The 24633-nt window shown below is 39.6% G+C and overlaps 1 protein-coding gene across 6 annotated transcripts in view; it reads left to right on the top strand.

Annotated features, from left to right (window-relative positions):
- The window catches only part of HTR4 (5-hydroxytryptamine receptor 4), a 394426-nt gene that overhangs the window by 209666 nt on the left and 160127 nt on the right, over positions 1-24633 (top strand). For all 6 annotated transcript variants that reach the window (XM_068536146.1, XM_068536144.1, XM_068536142.1 and 3 more), the window contains one exon: positions 12550-12622. In XM_068536146.1, the coding sequence (XP_068392247.1) occupies positions 12597-12622 (26 nt within the window). In that variant the 5' untranslated portion in view covers positions 12550-12596. The remainder of the gene's footprint in view (positions 1-12549; positions 12623-24633) is intronic.

The following is a 24633-nucleotide window of genomic DNA, read 5'->3' as shown; positions in this document are numbered from 1 at the left end:
CTCAGAGACACAGGCCTGACACCCGGCCAGAGCACCAAGACCCTGTCAGCTACACGGCTCAGAAGAAAAGGAGAATAAAAGAAAGAAAGAACGAAAATAAATAAATAAATAAATAAATAAATAAATAAGAATACTTAAAATAGAAAATTTAAATAAATTATTAAAAATAAAAATATTAAAAAGTAATAAAAGAAAGCAAGCAAGAAAGAAGAGAGCAACCAAACCAAAAAACAAATCCACCAATGATAACAAGTGCTAAAAACTATACTAAAAAAACAAAAAGCAAAAAACAAAAAAAACGGATAGACAGACCCCTAGGACAAATAGTAAAAGCAAAGCTATACAGAGAAAATCACACAAAGAAGCATACACATACACACTCACTAAAAGAGAAAAAGAAAAAAAATATATGTCTATATATAAAAAGGAAGAGAGCAACCAAATCAATAAACAAATCTACCAATGATAATAAACTCTAAATACTAAACTAAGATAAACATAAAACCAGAAACCAGTCAGGCGCATACAGCAACCCCCAAGTCTACAGTTGCTCTCAAAGTCCACTGCCTCAATTTTGGGATGATTCGTTATCTATTCAGGTATTCCACAGATGCAGGGTACATCAAGTTGATTGTGGAGATTTAATCCTCTGCTCCTGAGGCTGCTGGGGGAAATTTCCCTTTCTCTTCTTTGTTCGCACAGCTCCTGGGGTTCACCTTTGGATTTTGCCCTGCCTTTGTGTGTAGGTCGCCTGAGGGCGTCTGTTACCCGCCCAGACAGGACGGGGTTAAAGTAGCAGCTGATTAGGGGGCTCTGGTTCACTCAGGCCAGGGGGAAGGAGGGGTACGGGATGCGGGGTGAGCCTCCAGCTGCAGAGGCTGGCATGACGTTGCAACAGCCTGAGGTGCGCTGTGCGTTCTCCCGGGGAAGTTGTCCCTGGGTCATGGGACCCTGGCAGTGGTGGGCTGCACAGGCTTCCAGGAGGGGAGGTGTGGATAGTGACCTGTGCTCGCACACAGGGTTCTTGGTGGTTGCAGCAGCAGCCTTAGCGTCTCATGCCTGTCTCTGGTGTCCGCGCTGATAGACGAGGCTCGTGCCCATCTCTGGAGCTCATTTAGGCGGTGGTCTGTATCCCCTCTCCTCGTGCACCCTGAAACAATGGTCTCTTGCCTGTTAGGCAGGTCCAGACTTTTTCCCGGATTCCCTCCCGGCTAGCTGTGGCGCACTAGCCCCCTCCAGGCTGTGTTCACGCAGCCAACCCCAGTCCTCTCCCTGGGATCCGACCTCTGAAGCCCGAGCCTCAGCTCCCAGCCCCCACCCGCCCCGGCGGGTGAGCAGACAAGCCTCTCGGGCTGGTGAGGGCTGGTCGGCACCGATCCTCTGTGCGGGACTCTCTCCGCTTTGCCCTCTGCACCCCTGTTGCTGCGCTCTCCTCTGTGGCTCCAAAGCTTCCCCCTCCCCACCCCGCCCACCCCTGTCTCCACCAGTGAAGGGGCTTCCTAGTGTGTGGAAACTTTTCCTCCTTTACAGCTCCTTCCCTGAGGTTCAGGTCCCGTCCCTATTCTTTTGTCTCTGTTTTTTCTTTTTTCTTTTGTCCTACCCAGGTACGTGGGGAGTTTCTTGCCTTTTGGGAAGTCTGAGGTCTTCTGCCAGCGTTCAGTAGGTGTTCTGTAGGAGCTATTCCTTATTTTTGATGTATTTATGGGGAGGAAGGTGATCTCCACGTCTTACTCCTCTGCCATCTTGAAGGTCTCTCTTAAGCTGTTGTTTCTAATTCTCGTTTTTATCACTGGGAAACTGAGACCAAGACAGGTGACATGACTTGCCTAAGGTCATTCCTGAGGAGGTAGTGGATTTAATGCTGTTGCTCTGACTCCCCCAAACCATTTTCTTAACCGCCAAGCAGCATTGTATCTCCTGGAAGGGGAGAAAGAAAGACTCACTCAAGGTCACTTAGTGGCAGGGCAATGACCAGCACCCAGGTCATCTGATTCTCAAGCCCCTGAAATTTCCATTGCATTGAGCCATGATAGTCTACTTTCCATGTAGAAGCAGTGTTTCTTCTGCTCCACAAATATAGGTACTTTACCACCTACCAAATCTCTGGAAAATCTGATTTTTGACACAGATGATTTTGCAAAACACTCTTCCTTCTCAACATTTTAAAATAATTTGTGGAAATGATAGGCTGGGAAATTATCATTCTAGATAACTTTTTACAGTGTTCAGAGGACTTTCACATGTGTTATCTTATTTGAACTTCATGAGTAATAGCAGATATGCAAGACCGGTGGGCTGGATATCTTAAACACGTTGAACAGCTGGAGACCTGGGACTTATGGAAGCAAAATGAGGAACTCAGTGTCACATACTGCTATGAGCAAAGTTGGGCTTTCGTAACAAAAAAATTATTCTCTTTCAGGTGGCAGTAGACATTCTGTAAGTTTTGATGAGCTACATAAATATCTAATTAATAAAAATGAACTGGAAAAGTTGATCTGGATCCCTTATGGGATGACTTAATGGTTGAAAGGTCTGGGCTCTGGTGTGGCCTTAGATAACATCTTCTTTCTATGCCTCAGTTTCCTTGTCTGTGAAATGGTATAATTGTAGTACTCCTTTGTAGCATGATGTGAAGATGAAATGAGGCAATGAATGTGAAGAATTTGGTGCTTAATATGTGTTAAACAAATATCAGTTATAGAAACATGTCATTACTCCTCTCCTGCTTCTTCCCCAGGAGTCTTCTCTTCTGTGTTAAGTGGGCCCCTTTAAAATCTATGGTTTGGTTTTATATTTTCCGAGAGATTTGTTTGGGAACTATTGGTAGGAAACTGTGGGCAGCAGCCTTTTGGGAGGTAACATCTTATTAGTCCAGTAAAGATGCAGCTTCTGGTCAAGAATTTACATCTAAGCTCTAAATAGCACACGTCCTTTGAGATTGCACTGGCGTGCTTAATTGTATATGATAATCAGCACATGATATCTGAAGCAGAGTGTTCTGTATACACAGTTTTCTACTCCAGGAGGTTCAGGAGAAATAGAAAAGAGTGAGGACAGAAGAGGTATATATGCTGGCGTAGACTTTTCTTTTGGCATGCATAGCAAATACTGTAATCCTGGTCTCTCAGCTGATGAGGCATTTAAACAGATACAGGAAAACAATTAAAGAGGATTTCAGAAGGGCATGCTCACCTGGTGGATTGCAGTCCAACCTTGATGTGTTTTCCAAACTGCTCTCCATGAATCATCTGCACCAGAATCACTGAGACATTTGTTAAAATGCAGATTCCTGGACCTAGTGATTCAGATATTCTTTGAGTGAGGCACCTGAATCTGCAGTTTTGCAAGTGATTTTTAGGTATTCGAATGTTTGAGAACCACTACTGTCAGCAGCATAATTCTGCGAGATACAAAACACTAATTTGGAAGCTTAATTTAGATGGAATGCAAATTTTGGCTTGACCTCCCAATTCCAGGCCTCTGAAATCGGTGGTGACAAAACCCTTTGGGTATTTTCAGGCTCAGCTTTCAGGGACCTATTCTGTAGAGAAGAAGAATAATTTCTGTAACCACATCCCAAAGTAGGGGAGATCAGCCCCCAGGTGCCTAGCTGCCTTTGTGGAGAAGTAGAGTATGAAACATATAGACTCCAGTGACTGAGGCACTGCCAAACTGGAGACCACCTTGATACAATAGCTGGCTAACTTTATATTGTGAACTTTCTGGGCACCTGCTTTCTAAGTATTCATTTTCATTTATTTTTTGCAGTAACTTTGTGATATTGGTATTATGCTTACCCCTGTTATACAGATGAGGCCACTGAGGCAAAGAAAAGTAAGTAATTTGTCCAAGGGCATACTGGTAATTGATGCCTTGAATCAGGGGCTGGCAAACTATCTGACTGGCTGCCTGTTTTTGACTGGCCTGCGAGCTCAGAATGATTTTTACATTTTGTAATTGTTGAAAAAAATCTAAAGAAGAATACTATTTTGTGACAAGTGAAAATTATATGAGATTCAAATTCAGTGTCCACACATAAATTTTATTGGAAAACAGTCATGCTCATTCATTTATGTATTGTCTGTGGCTGTTTTCATACTATAACACCAGAGTTGAGTAGCTGTGATAATGACCTGATGCTTGAAAAAGCCTAAAACATTTGCTAAATGGCCCTTTACAGAAAACAGAAAACGAAAAAACAACTGCCAATCTCTGCTTTAAACCACTATGCTAGCATTTCCCAAACTTCAGTCATTTGAGTACTACCCTTGTGATTCTTGCCACCTTCTCATGCAAGCATCTGGAGCATTATCTGCATAGCACTTTTCTTTAGATCAGTTAGTTTTCCTTAAATAAATTTATTTTACAGAGAAAGAAAATTATAAGTGGAAACCAGTACCAACTGCAAGAAATGGAAGGTAACTGTAAAAAAAAAAATGCAAAAAACACAGTGTATCAGATTTCAGCTAAATAGTTGGAGCAGATACTATCAACTGTTCCTCCCATTTTCCCACAGATCCCCTTACCATTTCTGTGTATACCATCCTGACTTCCAATGATGAACCAACATAATTTTTGGAGGGCTGCCCTCAGTCTGCTGAAATCACCTTTCTCACAAGCACAATGGACTGGAGATGCCTGGGAATCCATGTCCCCCTACGGACAGCTCTTAAGCAATACATAATGGCTGTGGGAGTATCAATACCCCCAGTTCCCTCCCCACTTGTCCAGGATAATTCTGAGGCATACGTTTTACACTGTTTCCCAGAACTTCCCTGTGGGATTAAGCTTCAGTGGCTTATAAGCTGCCTTTCATCCTCTTTCCTGTATCATTACTTCCCTGCCAGTGTACCTGCACCTGCCAAATCAAATATGTGCATCTATTTAATCCTCACCTCAAGAACTGCTTCTTAGGGGGACCCCAGTAAGACAGTAGTGTTTCTAACCAAAGCCTGTGAGCCTTCGACCCGTTTTTTATTATGAAAGAGAGATTACCAAATATCAGGAAGGACTCGAAGATAAGCTAACACATATATGAATCCTTTTCTTCAGTGTAAACAACAGTGATTAAAATAGAAAATGAAAAAACACATTTTTTTACCATATGATCCAATGGTACTTCTGTCCACCTATTGCCTAATATCATGTGCTTTCTCCAGGAGACGTGAGAAAACATTGGGAAATCTGTGTTTTACCTTAAGGAGTCATCCCAAGAACAGCAGCATCAGCAATACCTGGGCACTTGTTAGAAATGCAAATTATTCATTCTAAACTTACTGAATCAGAAACTTGGGGGTGGGACTCAGCCATTGTGTTTTAACAAGCCTCCAGGTGATTCTCATGCATGCTTAAACTTGAGAACCACTGCTCTACAGTAAACAGTCTCTTATTTAGTTCTGCTCTCGCTGCATTCCTGGATTTCATCAGAATTCAGAATCATCCAAGACTTGCTTCGTCCCCTCAAACGTGACTGACGGATGGTTTTCTGGCTTCTGTTTGAGCCTCCCACTGAGGTGGACCTTGTTACTTGCCAAGTCACACAGGTCAATAATTGGACAGCTCTGATGTCAGATGATTTACCTCATAATGCGGTTCAAACTTCTACTGAGACTCCCACCATCTCCCCTTTGGCAACACAAAGACAAGGCTAATTGCTTCTCTAATTATCAAGTTGAACTTTCATATCATGTCATACCATTCATTCAAAAATACTGATCGCGTACTGTGTCTCTTTCCATGTAGAACCTGTCACCATATTGGGAGTGGGACATTAACCAAGTGATCAGAAAAGTAAATATATAAATAAATGACTTGAATCTTCTTTTTTTTCTTCATGAAATATCCAGATCCACATTTAATTGGATCTGATTTCTTGTAACCTCACAGTCCTCATCACGTTATTTGGGGGTGGTGGGGGATCTATGCCTTAAAAAAATACAATTTCTAGAAATGCTCTAGATATACTCCATTCAGTTCTACATGAAATGGAAGTTCATATTCCTCCTTTACATTTCCTGTAATCCATTTTTTCCCCAAAGGTAGAATGGGTATGCCTCTTAAATATTCTTTCATTGGTTAAGGGCTGTTTTCAATATCAGTTTTTTAATAAAAGGACTATAGCTGAGAAATGTTTTCTTACCTAGAAAGAATATTCTTAATTATTTTGAAAAAAATTAAAAGCCATTTTGCATGCTAATTGTATATATTAGAATGGTGGTCCCTTAAGTGTAACTGAGTTGGCATCTGTTTGGATTTTCAGTTATGGAAATGAAACAGCTAGAAGGTTTTTATTTAGACTAAATCTTTCTAGATGACTTAGCACAAACGGCATTTTGACTATCAGCCCTAGAAAGAGACACTTGCAATGAAGGTCTAGCTCCTGGAATACAGACTCTTTTTTTTTTTTTCATGGTTTATACGCATTTGCGCTTGTGAACTACCATCACTTAGATGTCTAGATAAACAAATAATGTAAATTTTCTTAGGACTAATTTACAGAGAGAAATTCTTTTAGAGAGTATGATCAGCTGATTGAAGTCAAAATAAAATGGTGAAACAACATCCTATAAATTCCAAATATTTTCCAGAAAACAAAGTCATAGTAAATAGCCAAGGAGAGGGCTCTTTTTCTTCCATTTAGTGAGAATTTGCACAGTTGCAATTTTTCAGATGATCCAAGAGTTTTCATCACAGTGAAGGTTAGTAGGAAATCATGATCACCATGGGATGCAAAAGACTATTTTGGGGAATGCTTGTGTGTTTGATCCTGGTGAGATTGGCTGTTTTGGTACATATGGCTGGTAGTGAGTTAGGGTAATGAGGTGATGAGGCCAACAACAAGCATTTGACAGCTAACTCTTAGCGAATATCTGGCTTTAGTTAATTGCACATTACATTGCTCTTCTTTTAGTCCCACCTGTTAAGAAATATCTGTGATCGTGCTCAGGAGATGGAGCCTGTTTGGGACAGTATATGTGAATTGATCATAACATTTTTTTAATTTGGAAAATCATTCAAAACACTTGGTCTTTTGCTAGGGATTTGAGCAGAACTAACACAGACTATCACGGTCCTACAGTTTTAGCATTGGAAGAAACCTTATCAGTCACCAGAATCACATTTCTTGTTTAGACATCCTTAAATAATTACCCACATGCTGCCTAAATGCCTCTAATGACAAGCAACTCACCTTTTCAAAGTTTCCTTTAACTTCCGAGAAGTTCTAATTCCTTGAAATTTCTCCCTTTGCTCACCCTGTCCAGTACCTTCTGGCCTAGTTGATTCTACAGTTGGGACAGTTGAGACCTAGACTGATGAACAGACTTGCTTAAGAATAGGAACAGTGAGTTAGTTAGTAGTGGGTCAAGCTGAGTGACTCCTGGTCCAGTGTTCCTTCCATTGTGCCAAGCTCCCACCCTCAATTTGGCAATTAAGATAAATAATGTTTTACTTATTCCTGACACTTGTCCAAAACAAAGGTATTGGAATATGCCCTTTGATGTAGAAATTTAACCCATGTAGGCATACTCTATAAAGAAACGTGGTCAATCCATGCACAGTTATGCATGAATATCTGCCCATGCGGCCAAAACCAAAGGAAAAAAACCAAAGTGCAGCAAAGCAAGCTGAGGTTATGACATAGCTCCAAGTAGGCAGATGTTGGCACTATACCAAACTACATCAATATTTCACTCCAATAGGTGGGGACTATTTACAGGTGAGCCCTGTGCTCTCACTTCTCATAATAGAGATGCAACTACACACCTTCTGTTAACCATTAACAACTGTTCCACAGCAATCTTTCAGAGTATTCTGAGTAAAAGAACAAGGGTAAAGATGGGGTGTGCTTACCTTCGGGGTTTGCCCTTTAGTTTTTTAAAATTTGTAAGCCAGAAAACTAAGGGTTGGAATCAGCATTTGGTGGCATAAAGAATTTCACCTCTTCCTCCTCCTTCTCCTCCCGTTTTAAGGAAAGATCAGTCTCAATGTATCCAACAAGGAAAAGAAGCTCCAAGGAATGTGATGGAGTTGTATGTTGCTGTAGCTTTACTTTTGTGACAGATAAAGTGTTTTGAATAATTAGTGACTTGATGTCCTATTGCTGAGATAATAATGAGACCTTCATTTGTACCTCACATGGTAGAAGGGTTTATTTGGCTCCCTCTTCCACCCCTTTCCCAGGACTTGCTGTGCTTTTTTTTCTGATTATGATGATCTAGGAGTGTTTCTCTGAAGGAGACAAGGATACAGCATGACTGTCATTAAAACACACACATACACACACATGCACGTGTGCCATATGCACACGAGGGCTAACTGAATTTCAAATTAGAACTTTTAGAAGGGATGTAGCTTATATCTGAGCATGGGAGATGCTCTCAGTTGATTGTACTTTTAATTAACTGGGTAGTATTTTGTTAAGGAGTCAGAAATGTAAGTATGCAACATAAAAGCATGGTTCCTTGCACACACCTGTCACTCTGAGCAGTCTTCCCAGCAAGTGGTGTCCCTATAATCACAGCTCAGATTAGATATCCCTGGTGAGCACGGCAGAAAATAGTGGACTATAATCGATGAATCAATTCAGGATAAGTACTAATCACCAGCTTCTCTTTTGTTACTGTTCCCTTATCTCTAACAAAATGCATGTTCTCACTGGCTTGTTAAATGGCAGTCATTTTAAATTTGCTCATTGAGTTTCCATGAGCAAAATATAACAATGTACATTGCTATGAATATATCGTTTTCCCCATGTTGTAACATTTTCAAATGCAGTTTCAATGAATGAACTTTAGCTAGCTTTTAACTGTTTTCCTTAGTTCCAGCTTTTCTTCCTTCTCATCTGTATACAAATACAATGTTGATTTTCTTGTATATAACTAAGGATTTTTTTGTTTGTTTGTTTCAAATAATGGTTGGCCCAACTCAGATTGGCTTACAGAGGAAAAAGAGAATTTTTTGGCTCAATATAATTGGGAAGTTTAAGTATAAATTTGTCTTAAGACACTGCTAGACCTTAAGCCTCAGATTATCTCATCAGGACTCAGCATTCTCTATGTTGCAACTCTGTTTTCCTTTGGGTGTTAGCTTCGTTCTCAGACAAGCTCTCCCCACAAAGTGGCACTGATGGCCACCAGCAGCTTTAAATTGAAAGTCTATCAGTTTAGCAACAGCAGGGGAAAGACAGGCTCTTTCTAGCAAAAATCCCAGGGCTGGCTTTACAGTCCAGCTGGTGAGTTAATGAATCCTTGTGGCCAGAGAATGGACTATTCTGATTGGCCAGTTCTGGTCATGTGCTCATCAGTGGGATTGAGGCAGGGGAGGCATTCCACAAAGGAAAATCAAGGCACTGTTCTCAGAGAAAGAGGAAATAAATGGTCAGCAGAAAATTAAAGGAAATATTCACTTTCATGAGGAGTTTCCCTTGTTAACAGTGGGAGGAAGTGTGATAGGATGACAAAAACTATGCAAGAGGGAAGAGAGATGGGAACATATGTATATGTATAACTGATTCACTTTGTTATAAAGCAGAAAGTAACACACCATTGTAAAGCAATTATACTGCAATAAAGATGTTAAAAAAAAAAAAAAAACTATGCAAGATAAAGCTTGAGTTTCAGAATTGACAACCCTGGATTGAATTCTCAGTTTGGTTAAGTGCTAGCTGTGTGACTTTGGCAAGTCAGGTAACCTCTTTGACCCTTAGTCTCTTCATCTAACAATAGACATAACGTCTCAGAGGTTGGAGGAGAAGGAAAAGGACAGTATTTAGCACTTGTTAATACTTAGTAAAGAGTAAATAAGTTGAACTGGTTTTTGATACTTTTAAAAATTACAGTATTTATTCTGCAGTGGTTCATATACTACCTCCCAGAGGGAGAGTCACAAGCTCTCAAACCTCAGTTTCCTCATTTGCAAAACGAATTAACTACTTAGTTGACTCAAGAAATATCTATGAAGAGAATACTTTAGGCATTTTTCTAGGCACTGAAGTTATAATAGTGATCAAGATATAACTATGCCCTCTTGAAACTTATATTTTAGTAAGGGAGGTAGATCACTAATAAAGAAGCAATGGCGTATATATAAGGTGTGTACTAAGAAGAAAAAAATAGAGTGGATACAGAGGATGGAAACTTTCAGAAAATGAGGTCTGAAATTTTATTTAGATGGTCGGGGAAGTGACAGCCTTATTTCCTGTGTCCCTAAGGAAGTAAGGGAGTGATCTACATGGTAGCATTCCAGGGAGAGGAAACAAGTGAAAAAGCTCTGAGGTGAGAGCCTACTATGATGGTCAAGGAAAGACGCAAAACCAAAGAGTTCAAAGGTGGTGAGGGGGTGGGGCATGGCTAAAGTTGGGTTGGAGAGGAGCTGGGACCAGATCATGATAAGGAGTTTGGATTTTATTTTAAGCATGACAGAAAGCCACTAGAATTTTATATAGGCAAGAAATGATCTGACTTTCATTTAAAAAATATTCTGGCTACCATGGGGAGAAGAGATGATAGTGGAGCTAGCAGGAGACCAGTTAGGAAAGTTAGGAGAGTAGTTAGGACACCAGTTGGGAAAGGAGATGGTGGCTTGGACCAGGTGCTGGTTTTGGAGTTAATGAAAAAAAGTCAAAGATTGAGGAATCATTTTCAAAGTCGAGGGAGTGAGTTTGCTGATAGATTTATTGTAGGGTGTGAAAAAATGTGGTGTTTTGTCTGTGCAACTGGATAAATGGTGGAGCCATTTCCTGAGATGGAGAATGCTAGGGGAGGAGTAAGTTTTGTGCTGGAGCGGGAAGTGAAGGGTTTAGTTTGAAATGCTTTTTAATCATACAAGTTGAGATGTCAGGTAGGTGATATGAGTCTGGGAAAGGCCTAGACTTTATAACTTTGGAAATCTCTAGTGAACAGACTGTTTTTTAAGCCATGGGAATGGATGTTAATCTGTTATTTTTTGCTCTTTCCAGAAACATAGGTTATTTATACGATCTGCATTAGGACACTAGCTAGTGAAAATAGGTAACTGTATTGTTATGATTAAAATAGTATGAGTATTTTCAGTTTTTTTAAACCGTTTTTGAGGGTGGGTAATCATATCCCTTTGAGAATCTAGTAAACTCTTGATCATCATCTGCCTAGAAAAAAAATAGATGTGCACACACACCATCTCACTTCAGGAATGATTTTAGATAGAGGAGTACAAAGGTTGGAACCCTCCCGCTTCAGTAGTTAGGGCTTTGTACTTATGTACTTCAAATAAAAGATTATTCCAGATTCAAAATGTAAAAGAGGTAGAAGTAGACAGAAGTGCTTTGTTTGAGGTCAGAGTAGGGGATTGAGTCCTGTAGGCTGAGCCTTCCTCATACCTGTCACAAACCCAGAAATGCCCATGGGAGCCCATGTTAATCTTAGAGGCTTTAAAGGATAAACTTTGAAAAACACAGAGAGACCCATGTCCTTTCCAGCTCTGGTGGCCTGCCATTCTTTTCCTGGCTGCCAGGCATATATGTTTGGTTCACCCTGGCCAAGGAATCCAAGGGCCCAGGCTGAGTTTCATGGTTTTGTTATGTAGATAAACAGATTTACATTTTCTTCCATGTAAAATTTTATTGGAAAACCAGCAGATGGAATTATAGAATATCAGAGCTAGAAGTAAACCCAGAGATCATCTCTTCCAATCCCTTCTGTTTATTGAGAAGTAGAGGATGAAGTTAGAAGGAGAAAGGGTCTTGCTTAGGGTAACTCCAAAAGAAACAGACTGAGCTCCACCCCTATGTTCTCTGATTCACCATGTTTTAGAACAAATGTGGTTAAAAATATAGGAATTCTTCTGAAAACTGAAACTACACAGCCAGTTCAGAGATCTGACTTGGTGGAGATCAGTGAGTGTCCATCCATTAAAGGGTGTAAGGTCTTCTGAGGGTCTATGCTAGAGGAACTTACAGTAGTTTGAAAATTGACTCCTCTTCAGTTGTGAGTTCTTAGCCTGGGGTTCATGGAGGGGCCTCAAGGAATTATGGGCTCCCCGGAAAGTGTGTATGTATGTACACGCACATCTATTTTTTTTTTTCTAGGAAGAGGGTTCTCAAGAGTTTACTAGATTCTCAAAGAGATTTATCCACCCTCAAAAAGGGTTTTTTAAAAAAAAAACCTGAAAAATCCTCATAGGAAACAAGATGGCTGACCATTTTAGGCAATGTACTATTTTAATCATAACAATGTAGTTACCTGTTTTCACCAACTAGTGTCCTAATGCAGATCATATAAACAAGCTACGTATCTGGGAAGAGCAAAAAATAACAAAAGAAATACCTTTACGTTTTAATCTCTAAGAGATTAGTCAAATGTAAAGAAACTTTTTGCAGTACTCAGCTGTGCCATACCTCAGTATGCCAATAGCTTTTTGCTGTTGTATTGTTTATTAAATACTTTTCCGACACACTACAAAAGTCCTAATAATTAGGAAGCAATGATTATTTGGCATTTTTTCCCCTCACGACTTTTATTTTCCTACATTACTTTCTTGTCTAATCTCTTTTTTATTTCCCCATTACAGTACCCTGTGCACACTGAAATCCAACTCACCCATGCCTATTTCCTGTAATGGACGAACTTGATGCTAATGTGAGGTATGTTACATTTCTGTATATATTGTGCTGTAAATTGTGGTCATTTGAACTCTAAGGTCTCTGAAAGGTCTGTTGTAGTAGAGTTACAAAGCTAATAGATGTGGATTTTCTTCAATATTTCATATATAATCGTGAGTGTGGTACTGTTTGATTATTAATGTTTTTTCATTTCTGTTTAAATGATAAATATAATATGGCTATAAATGATTCCAGATGCCTATACTAAAAGTCTGCATTACGGGAGATACTCTTCCATGAAAATAGATATTCATCTCTGTAATAGGAAGAAAGAAGATGTATTTAAATGGGAGTAAAAATAGCTTAAGAATATTTATCTGTACATCTAAACTTTAGATATACCTTTAAATAGCTTTTTGTGACAAGTGCTAGTTTGCCAGTTCTTTTATCAACCAGGTCATTAGATTATGTGACATGATGGTTGCATGGTATAGTTACATAAAGCTAAATGATTTTTGTTTTGTTTTTCTGTAATTTCCTGCAACCCTTGGAGATCAAATAATAGGATGGCTTCTAGGGATTTTTTTTTCCTTAAAGGCTTGCTGCATTTTATTCGGTACAACCAAATATTGTGGATAAAATTATATTCAATAAGGCTTAAATGTTATGAATTGGCATTTGAGGCTGAAGATATCATCGATATCAATAGCTGGAAGACATGCTCAAAAAATACATTCTTGGTGCAATCACAGGAGCAGTTTTTCTTTCATTTGAGATCTGTAGGAAAGCACATTTCAGGTATAGATCAGGGGCACTATGCCTCTGTGTTTGATGTAGGAGAACGCTGTGACAAAATGGAGCTGTCAAATATCTTGACAGAAACTCACAGAAACTCTAGTGTAATGTGACTGGAGCTGCAAAGATGTACTATCACTCCAATGCAGGGGTTCCTTAAGGGTAGAATATGTCTCATGAATAATCCCTGGCACATGGTGGGTATTTAGTAAGGAGTTATTGATCAGCCAGTAATTGTGCTACATATATTTCAAATAGGGTGATGTTCTAGTACACTTAGGTATGCACAGAGACTCTATATTCAGCAGTAAAACATTTTACACTCCCAATGGAAGCATCGTGGACTTTGATATTTACCAAACACACTGACTTGATGCAGAGTCTTAGGCCTTTAACAGAGATTTTTAGGCTAGCACCACATACTTAATTTTCCTCTGAAAATTTGTGGCATTATTTGCACAGAGAAAGCATAGTGGAATCTAGAGAGTCTCCATTTTATTTTTATTAATTAAAAGGCCAAAGTGAGCAGTGTCAATGGTGATAAGTTTATCAAATTGTTTTAAGTTTCAGACATTGTATTAAACTGGATCAGTTGGTTAAAATCAGTACTTCTTTTTGGATGATTCAGATAGTATGATCCCTAACATTTCCAGCTTTTCAACATTTATTTATAGCAGAATTGGATTCTAATAGCAGAATACAATTCAATTAAATGAACATTAGCCATTCTCCTGGGTGCTGTAGATCTGCAATGCAGGATACAAGATGATATCACTCCTCGGAATCTTGTCTCTGGACCATCCTCTCTGTCTGATTTCTAACCTGATCCCATCAACATATGCTCATCCTCACCTACGCCCCATCTCTACCCACAATATTAGTAACATGCAAGTGCCACAGACTTTCCAGCCATTTCCTTCTCAGCCCACCCTCTGGGTGTCCATAGTAAAGGACATTTATTTACCAAATTGTGATGCATGGATCAATAGTAATGCATGATGATTTTAGGTGGTACATGAACGTCTGTTTTATTTTTAAATAAATATTTATTTTAAGGCAACCTTATGGTGGTAATACTATTTTGCCACTGATAGTAGTGAAATAGAGTTTTCTTTTAAAATACATTTACTTAAAATTTGAAAGTAAGTTTTATTTAAAGAAAAAAATTATAAGCAGTGTTTTTTCATTATTATTATTATTATTGGCCATGTTGGGTTTTTGTTGCTGCACGCGGGCTTTCTCTAGTTGTGATGAGCGGGGGCTACTCTTTCTTGCAGCACGCGGGCTTTTCATTGCGGTGGCTTCTCTTGTTGCGGAGCACGGGCTCTCGGTGCGCGGGCTTCAGTAGTTGCAGCACGTGGGTCCTAGAGCGCAGGCTCAGCAGTTGTGGCGCACGGGCTTAGTCGCTCTGTGACATGTGGGATCTTCCCAGACCAGGGCTCGAACCCATGTCCCCTACATTGGCAGGCGGATTCTTAACCACTGTGCCGCCAGGGAAGTCCCTATACAGCAGTGTTAATTATATTTATCATGTTGTACTTAGGCGTCTGCATCTTTTACCTGCCTTCATCCTTGTTAAGAGAGTAAATCCTAAGAGCTCTCATCGCAATAAAAAGTATTTGTTTTCTGTTTCTTTAATTATGTATCTGTATGAGATGATGGATGGTCACTAAAATTATTGTGATAATCATTTCATGATGTATGTAAGTCAGCTCATCATGCTGTACACCTTAAACTTATACAGTGCTGTAAGTCAATTATATCTCCATAATGCTGGAAAGAAAGAAAAATATTATGTACTTTTAAAATATTCATTAATAAATGAATGTGAAAAAAATCACAAGGGTACTATGCAGATGACTAAGGTCCAGAAACCCATGTTCTAGGTATAACTAGATAGAGTAAATTTTATCATTTGAAGAATAGGAACCAGAAATTTTTTTTTGGTAAGGAAATGTCTTCACTTGGTAAAGTGCCCGTATAGAGTGAAAGCCAAAGGGTCTGGGTTCCTGGCACAGGAGAGGAATTTTTTAACTTGCTCTGAAGACAGGAAAATGAGTGACCAGAGGAGGGAGAAGGTAGGAAAAGAGAAGATTCAGAGAAGAAGGAGAGTCTGGATCCTGCTTAGCAGAAGGTGGGACATCTAGCTGCGTGGTGGCTGTAAGACGCTGAGAGGAGTTAGGTTGCATCTTTTTGTTTGTTTGTTTAAAAATGCATGATGTGTGTGCTGACCTCTCCCAGCACCGAGTTCTTCAGCAAAATTTTCTAGCTTGGCTAGGAAAGGAGTGTGGAATGTTTACTATGTGTGAGGTCATCATGAGCTATAAACTTAACGTGTATTATCCTTTTAATTTTTAAAACGATCCTCTGAGGCACATCTTTATTATCCCCATTTTACAATGTGTGGTAACTAAGGTACAAAGAGGTTAAGTAAACTGCTCAAGGTCATAAAACCACACTGCCTCCTACTATACTACAGATATTTTATATGAGTGTGTGTGTGTGTGTGTGTGTGTGTGTGCGCGCACGCATGTGTAAATTGGTGAGATGCCTGACATTCCTGTCTGGGTAAATGTAGTTTGGAAGAGAGAATGCATGTGTGAGAATGAAAACCCCAAAGGCACAGGATGAGTGTGAATCAGAAATCTGAGAGAAAGATTTCTACGGGCTATAGAATTGAGAGTCTCCAGCCAATTTTCCCCAGATATCAAGGAACAGAGATGTCCTAGTTGACACTTAGGGCTAAATAAAATGTCTAGCATTTAAGTATTTTGTCAGGCCATACTGGTTACTTAATTTTTGGTTTGTTTGGTTTCATTTAATTGAGTTTGCTATTTCACCTTGATCCTTGCTATTGTATATCTACCAGTGTTATTGACTATAAGCATCAGAAACTAACTTGCTGGGCTTCCCTGGTGGTGCAGTGGTTAAGAATCCACCTGCCAATGCAGGGGACACGGGTTCAAGCCCTGGTCCGGGAAGATCCCACATGCCGTAGAGCAGCCAAGCCTGTGCACCACAGCTACTGAGCCTGTGCTCTAGAGCCCGCGAGCCACAACTACTTAGCCTACATGCCACAGCTACTGAAGCCTATGCACCTAGAGCCCATGCCCCACCACAAGAGAAGCCACTGCAATGAGAAGCCCATGCACCGCAATGAAGAGTAGCTCCTGCTCACCGCACCTAGAGAAAGCCCAGACACAGCAACGAAGACCCAACACAGCCATAAATAAATAAATAAATTTATAAAAAAGAAAGAAAGAAAGAAAGAAACTAACTCGCTAACATATTCAAAGGTAATTTTTGGGAAGCTACAATGTATATTTTCAAAGAATTAAGGTGAAAATTCTGGGGGACCAGGTTTGCAACTGAACAAGAACTTTGAGAATTCTAGTAGAGCTAGGAAGTGGAACAGTGACCAACCATGGAAAGAAGTGGTCAGTACATTTCTGCATCATGGATAATGTCCAACCATTTCCTCTTTCTGTATGCTACTCAAGAGTCAGAATCAGACATCTGATTGACCAAGCTAAGTCATGTGGCCACTTGTTGTCCATTTCATAATGGGAGGCAGGCATCACTCAAGATGACATGCAATGGAGGAAAGTTAAATCCTCCAAAGTAATTGGTGCTTTTTAGAAAGGGGGAATTGAGGCTTGGTAGCCAAAATATGTTAATGTCCAGCTCCATTCATTTTGTAGCAGTTGGATTTATTTATGGTATTTCAATAATGCTGCCCCATTGGTAAATAAAAATATGTGAGGGTTCCTTCATTCGTCTGATATAATTAGTTAAGCACCTAAACGATGTGCCTGTTTAACATAAGAGTTAACATAAGTGCCTGTTCTTAAGTATCTCAAGCTAGAAGACAGTTGCACAAATAGCATTTAATACAATGACAAAAGAGCCCATATAGTGGGCTATACAATGAGCTGTATTCTCTGTGAACTAAGTATAAGGGAGGACTGAAAAAAAAAAAAAAAAGAAATGCTAGGTTTGGATTTTAGAAATAGGAGAAGCATTACAAGCATTTTTTCCCTTAAGAGCTTTCACTGCAGAGAGCAGTCGATATAGGATGGATTGACTCAGGATGAAAAGCCAGCAGTGAATCAGGCCCTGGTTGGAGCGGCAAGTTCCGGATGAGTTCTGTCCCTTGGTAAATACTGTAGTGTCTCACAAACTTAGCAGTCACCCCTTTCCAGGCAGTCTGACACCCACCTGATGTCAGTTTTTGGTCTGTTTGCTTCTTGTTGGGGCTCTAGAGGAGACAGCTGCATTCTTTTTGAAGGGTTGAAGAAAGGAAAATGGAAACAGTGGCTTCAGTGATTTTGTAGCATATACTCTTTGAGGATATCATTGGCCTGTGTTTGGGCAGCGAGCCTGGCGGTGCCTTACCCCAGTGCTATCCCTAAGCCCCTGAGGCTGCTTAATGCAGCCCTGAAACACTTACTGCCTGACTTCAGAGATAACCCATGCCTTTTGTTTTGTTTAACTACCAGATTCTTCCCACTGACATGTGGTTTTCCTCAGCTCAAGTGTGATCCCTAAAGGCCACCCAGGTCTCCATCCTTTTCTTCCTGCTGTTTATTACACTTAAACAGTTTCTGCTTTCTAAGAATTTTTTTTTCTATCAATTTCTAGTTCCAGAAAGTGCAGGGTTCAGGCAGAAGACGTAAGGGGAGGAAAAGTCCAAATATACACACAGTTGCTCTTTGAAGATTTCTCAAGATAAAGACCTCAGAGTTTGAGTGGAGAGAAAGTTTATTTCTTAATCTTGATTCTTTTTAGCTGTGGCTTCTTCCTAACCTTGACTCATCGCCCTGCCCCAGTACACTTTCCTGCTGCACTGCCTCTCTTTAGTAAGAATACCTTGGTTTAATACTGTTTCTCCTCTACAGAAAAACTGTTGTGCTTTCTCATTAATGTTTCTCATTAGCAACCAAAAAAGCATCATATAGGAATGATTAATCATATAAATGGTAGCATTTCCCTCCTTTTGCTACGGTTTCTAGCAAAGTCAGAACCAAATTTATAACTACCACTGGCAACTACAGAAGATCTCCAGGCACTTACTATGGCTCTAACATGCCCTTATTTTATTTTTCCAGCCCTTTTTGTCACTTCATCTTACTTTTTTTGCTTTCTTAACTACATCTTATATTGTTTATTTTTGTAAGCCACTTTAAGGAATGAAGGAAAGAAGGAAGAAAGAGAGGGAGAAAGGAATCCAAGAAGAAACCTTTTTTCCAAGGGAGAATCTTTCTTCCTTCTTTGGTAGGGCTTGATGCCATGTGCTGGGGAGCCACTAAACATCATTGAACAGAAGATCAAGATGGCAAGCTTTTGTATAAAGCACAAAAAATCTGAATAAATGCCAAAAGCTAAATACTCTAAAATATAAAATACATACACGATGTAAATACAACCACCTATTGTACACACATCACAACATTAATTAAAAGCCATAACAAAGAAGAGTATCTGGCTTCGAGTTACAGTTGACCTTTGAACAACATGGGTTTGAACTGCTTGGGTCCACTTACATGCAGATTTTTTTCAAAAGTAAATGCTACAGTACTGCATGGTCCGAGATTGGTTGAATCCATGGATGTGGAACTATGGGTACTGAGGGCCAAGTATAAGTTATACACAGATTTTTCAACTGCTCAGAGGGTTTGTGCCCTTAACCCCCGAGTTGTTCAAGGGTCAACTGTAATTACCCAGTTGCTTTAATTCTGTCATGGCACTAATTTGCAATTCATTACTTCAAATCAAGAAATAAAATTAATTGGAAATCAATGTGACTACGAGAGTTAATTGAAATGATCCAATTTTAGCGAAGAGAAAAAAGAACAATTTTTAAAATAAGGGAGTTGATTTCTGGTTTGATTATTAGTACTGGTGACAATACTTATATTTCACTAAAGTCTCAGGATGAAGTTGGAATTTTTAATGCTAAATATTCTAAAGCCTTGAAATAACTCCTAGAGTTTAAAATCAATGTGTGCAAGTTGTCAGCCCTAAAGACTTATCAATATGTAATTGATTTGGAAGCAGAGTTAATTCATGTTTGTAACCTGGCAGTTGCAACATGTGAACATGTGCAACTTTAAGTCAGTGAAATGTTTTGCAGGAAATCTCTCTTCAGGCTTTGAAATTGTGACATGCATTAGCATATAAGGAGAAAGTGAGTGGGTACCATTTAAAAGGGGTTATTTTTATGTTGCTTTAGAAATGTAAATGAGAATCATACTCAACTTTATTGCTTGACTGATACAATGGTGATTATTCAGTTAGTCTTCTAATTAGATCATGAACATAGTGACTATGAACTGGAACTTACCCTGTAGTGGAAACCCCTGTTCCTTATGGGGTCACAGGGGACCTTAAGGGGGAGGGTGACATGTTCCTAAAACAATGGTCTCTTGCAATGGGTGAAATTCGCTGGTTGTGGCACAAAGCTAGCAGTCCTCTACATCAGGGGGTCCCCAACCCCCAGGCCTTGGACCGGTAGCAGTCCACGGCCTGTTAGGAACCGGGCGGCACAGGCAAGCGAGCAAAGCTTCATCTGCCACTCCCCATCACTCACATTACCACCTGAAGCATCCCCCCCACCTCCCACCCCCCCCACCTCCGTGGAAAAAGCTGTCTTCCGTGAAACCGGGCCCTGTTGCCAAAAAAGGTTGGGAACTACTGCTCTACATGATGTCACACTGTACAGCTTCTGAAGTACATATATCACAGTGATTTCAACTGGCAGCATCACAGGAAGCTGGAAGAGTGGGGTTTTGGGAAACAAAATGATGTGGGTTCAAGTCTTGGCTTTCTCATTTACTAGCTATATGACCTTGAACTAATTATTTCATTTTCAGAGCCTTTAGTTTTGGCATCTGAAAATGGTTTTTTTGTAAGGATTATAATGTAGGTAATACTCTTAGCAGAGTGTCTCACACATACATGGATCGAACAAATGGTAAATGTTGTCTTTAGTGATCACAGTAATCATGAGATATTGGCTTTATTACCCGTAGGACTGATAATTAACTACTCTACTTTGTAAGTTTCTTGATTGCTTAAATTTGGTGTCCATTTAATTGGCTGACCTTATTAATCAGTTGTTAACTTTTTTTGACTATTTGTCCCTGATTGTGCCCATTCTCTGTTGAGGAAACTGAGGCTCCCAGAGGTGATAGAAACAAGGGGCATAATTGGGATGAGACCACTGCTCTTCTCTACCCTATTCGGCACTGTTTTCTCTTTACTCTGCAGCTTCCATGAATGTGGATCCATTCCTGTTTGGGAATTGGAGGATCTAGGGTTCAATCCTGTGTCTCTTTGACTCTTAATCTTGTGTTCTATTCAATAAAGACAGCTCTCCATTATATGCAATGCATCCCTAGATTGATGATCTTTGTTTAGAGGAAAACACCTCTGACTTGTTTCTTTCTGCTTCTGTATTTATCAGTGTCCAGTTGGGAAAATAGAGGCTGTTTAATACATTTCAAGAAAAGGGAGGTTTAATGCAGGGCATTGGTCACAAAGCTCCCTGGAAGGGCAAGAAGAAGGGGATGTTAACCAGAGGTCATGAAGCTTCACGGATCTGCTGCAAGCCCTGCTCCCATCACATCTGTTGCTTAAGGAATCACCATTTGCTGCTGCTCCCACTGCTAATGGCACCTCCAGATATTGGAGAAAAAGGTTCTTTTTCCTTCTCAAAGTCCAGTTTCCCATTCTGAACCTCCTATTTGGAGAACATAACCAGAAGCCAGCTGGCAAGGAAGTATGGAAAATGTAGTTTTTAGGCTTCTGCCCTTTCTGATTGAGATAAGTGCCATCATCCAGAGTCACATTTCTAGTAAGAGGTGAAGCCAGTGTTTTCACCCAGTTTGCTTGATGTCAGAGCCTAAGTTTCAGTTTGCTTGTGCAAAAATTTCTGTGTTGTAGAGTATCTGTTCTATACATTTTTAGACTTGGGTTCCCAAACTAAAGGCCTGGCACGTATGTTTTTCTGGCCTGTCTCAGTTTTTAAAAATTGACTTAAGCACCTGTGGGGAGGCTGGGCACTCTCCAGTTTACCAGAGAAACAATGAATCCTATTGCCTGCAAAGAACCATTACATTACCTTCCATAGCTACAGCGTCCAGTTGGTCAGGGAGTTCGATCTACCTACCACACCCTTGAAGGCTTTTTATTTTATCACTTAAATTTTGAAAACAGTGGTAAGAATCATTTCCAATTTTATAGATCATATTATGACACTTAGTACCTGCTATTTTCTCCCTGGAAATTTGTTTTATTATCATTTAGCAAATAGGGTTGTACTGAATTAAAGAACTTTTTTCAGTTAAAGAATTGGAACAGGTTTCTAAGTAAATATCTGTTAAGTGATTACCATTTTATCAGTCAGGTAATGATGTTCAGGCAGTGTTCTTATTTGCATTTCTAAAGAACTGTAAGAATAATCTTTTTTTTTTTTTTCCATTCTCGTCCGCCCACTCACTTGCTTCTGAACTTATAATGGCTTTATTAATTTAAGTGCTTGCAAAAAGTATTATACAAAGTACTCATCCTTGAATGTTCAATACTATCGTGCCCTTTGCATAACAGATATAGATGCATATTCATTGTAAGGTCTCACTATCAACAGTGTAACTGACATTTTTAGCCTTACCTTATCTCAAATGCCACCATTGTTCATTATGTATAATTATTGCAATCCAAACCCTCAAAAGTTGAATTCTAGAAAAAGTGTATGTGTAGATAGTATAGAACTCTGAAGTTGCTTTTTAAATATGAAAAAAAGACAATTTCTCAGCATTCAAAAAATATTGGTAATAGTAAATGAAGAAAACTAGATATGGAAGGTCCAGAAATGTGACCAGAAATGTGACCTCTTTCTGCACAAAAGAGGGAAAAGTCATGTCAGGTATTGTGGGAGGATGACTCTGAGTACAGGCTGAATTACAGTGGATGACAGGAATTATGGGCTCAGGGACTCAGGTGACTGTTATACTTGTCCAAGGGATGGTGGATAAGTACCGGAACTAAGATTGAGGGAGTAGGGAAAGAGGAAGAAGACACAGATTCTAGAGGAATTTAAGAAGTAGAATTCATGGTAGAAGGTGACCAATTGAATGAGAAAGAAGAGGAAGACATTTTGAAGGTGACAATGGAGCAGTAAGGTGTCTGAAGAAATAGAGCATAGTTCGGAGCTGGTGGAGATGGAGGAACCTGTGAGACATTCTGGTGATAAATATCTAATAGAAAGTTGGCTAAATTGGTGTGGGGCTCAGAGGGGAAATGTTTGGGGAAAGATTCTGATCCCATCTGATGCATGATGGATCGAATGGAATAGAAATTGACCCCCAAAGCTCTAATTATCTTCTAGACAAGGGAAAAATGAATGTAGCTCTCTAAATATTAATATCAAAGAGACTGCCTGTATATGAAACTTCTTCCTTCTTGAGACTTCAGGGGTTATTTCATTCTCTAACTTGCAAGTAATAAGGAAGTTTTGCACAATTAGGATGTGTGTAAGAGTTAACAACTATGACCCTACTGAATTCCTAACCTCAGAAAACTTATGTGAGCAAGCCACCTCCTGTACATCTGGAAATACTAAATTATTTCCTTTGTACTTTAATTTCTAGTCAGTGTGATTGTGGGAATTGAGTCTAATATTTTTCATGGTAAATAAATTATTTATGACTCATGGGGTTATGATGTAAGAAATGCACAAGTATTTGGAAAATAAATAGTGCATTGATTTACTGTGAGTTTTAGACAGGCTATGATAATTAAGGATTTCAACCAATGTAGTACTTTAGTAAAGGATAGGATAGAATTCCCTCTGTAAAAGGGAATGTTTTGGTGGCTTGTCCTGGGATTGAACTGAATTTTATCATTGCATCACTGACAGAAGATTTGAAAATAAATTGAGTTGCCCCAAAGAATCCTGAGAATCAGAAAAATGTGGCGGATTTCTGTTTGCAACTACAGACATGTTATTTTCTATGCTTGTGTTACTGATGGGCTCTCCAGTTTGACACTCCTAATTGACAGGAAGAAGTACCAGCCAACCAGTCTTCTAGCTTATTGAGAGATTTTATAGGCCTCTCAGACCAGTTCTCTGGTGAATCAGCCTGAGGTTGGGGTTATGGTTTTTTTATACTAGTGAAAGAGGAATTGGCTCTGCGTAAAGATCAGCTTTGGAATCTGGGAAACGCATTTGTGGGAACAAAAGCAGAAGAGAGAAATGTTCAATCCACTTCAGAAAAAAACTTGGTTCTAAGAACCTCCACTTTAATTGTTTGCAGGAACATTGATGCTGCTAATTAAAAGTAGCGAAGTTGAAAGGTATTTAAAATATCTCATCTAGTCAAAAAGCCCTAAGCAGTTAGTCATATTTTTAAAAAATTTGTAATTCATATTTGATTAATTGTGACATGCTTCTATCCAAGTTATGCTGAACTGATGAGGTTTTACTCTGTGGAAAAAAAAAATAGTAACCTTTTTACACCAGCTTAATTTTAGGACTGTTTTATTTAGAATTATGTAACCTTGACTCTGCAACCCTCTGCTTCTCTTCCTGTCATTTCTGTCATTAGGCCTCACCATTTCTTTTCTGAGCGATTGGCGTCATCGCCAAACTCCTTTCTTGACTATGGCTGTCCCACCTCCAGTTCATTTAGCAGTCACATGACTGCCCATCTTTCTATAGCTTATGTTTAATCATGCCCATCCCCTGTCTTTTGTCAACTTCCTATTCACACTTTGAATTCAAACTTATCTTCTACAGACCCACAAGCCTTCCCAACCTCCCCGCTATGCTCCCGGATCTCTGTATACAAATTGCTGTTATCAATTGTTTGTAATTGTCAGAGTTGATTGTAGTTATTTGTTTAATATGTCTACCTCCTCTGCTGGATTTCATGTGGCCAGTATTTTTCACACTGTCTGGCATATTATAGTGTTGGAGGAATTTAAGTAAAATTGAGAAAGCCTTTATATTTCACTTTACAATTCTTTAGACAAGATCTCATCATCACTCCAGGCCTGTCATAGACAGGGTTGTGCCCAGCAGATGCTAGCAGCCACCACCTCTTCCTCCCACCCCCCATACACCAAATCTCACTTGCAGTTATGGATTCGCAGGCTGTGAGATTTGGAGAGGAGATAGGAGGATGGAAAGAACACCTGTTCTCTATTTGAAGTTGAGAAGGCCTCTCCGGTGGGGCTGTTTACAGATTCACAGCATG

The sequence above is a fragment of the Eschrichtius robustus genome, chromosome 2, assembly GCF_028021215.1.
Source record: "Eschrichtius robustus isolate mEscRob2 chromosome 2, mEscRob2.pri, whole genome shotgun sequence".
NCBI classification, from domain to species: domain Eukaryota; kingdom Metazoa; phylum Chordata; class Mammalia; order Artiodactyla; family Eschrichtiidae; genus Eschrichtius; species Eschrichtius robustus.
This window is presented reverse-complemented; position numbering and strand designations above follow the sequence as displayed.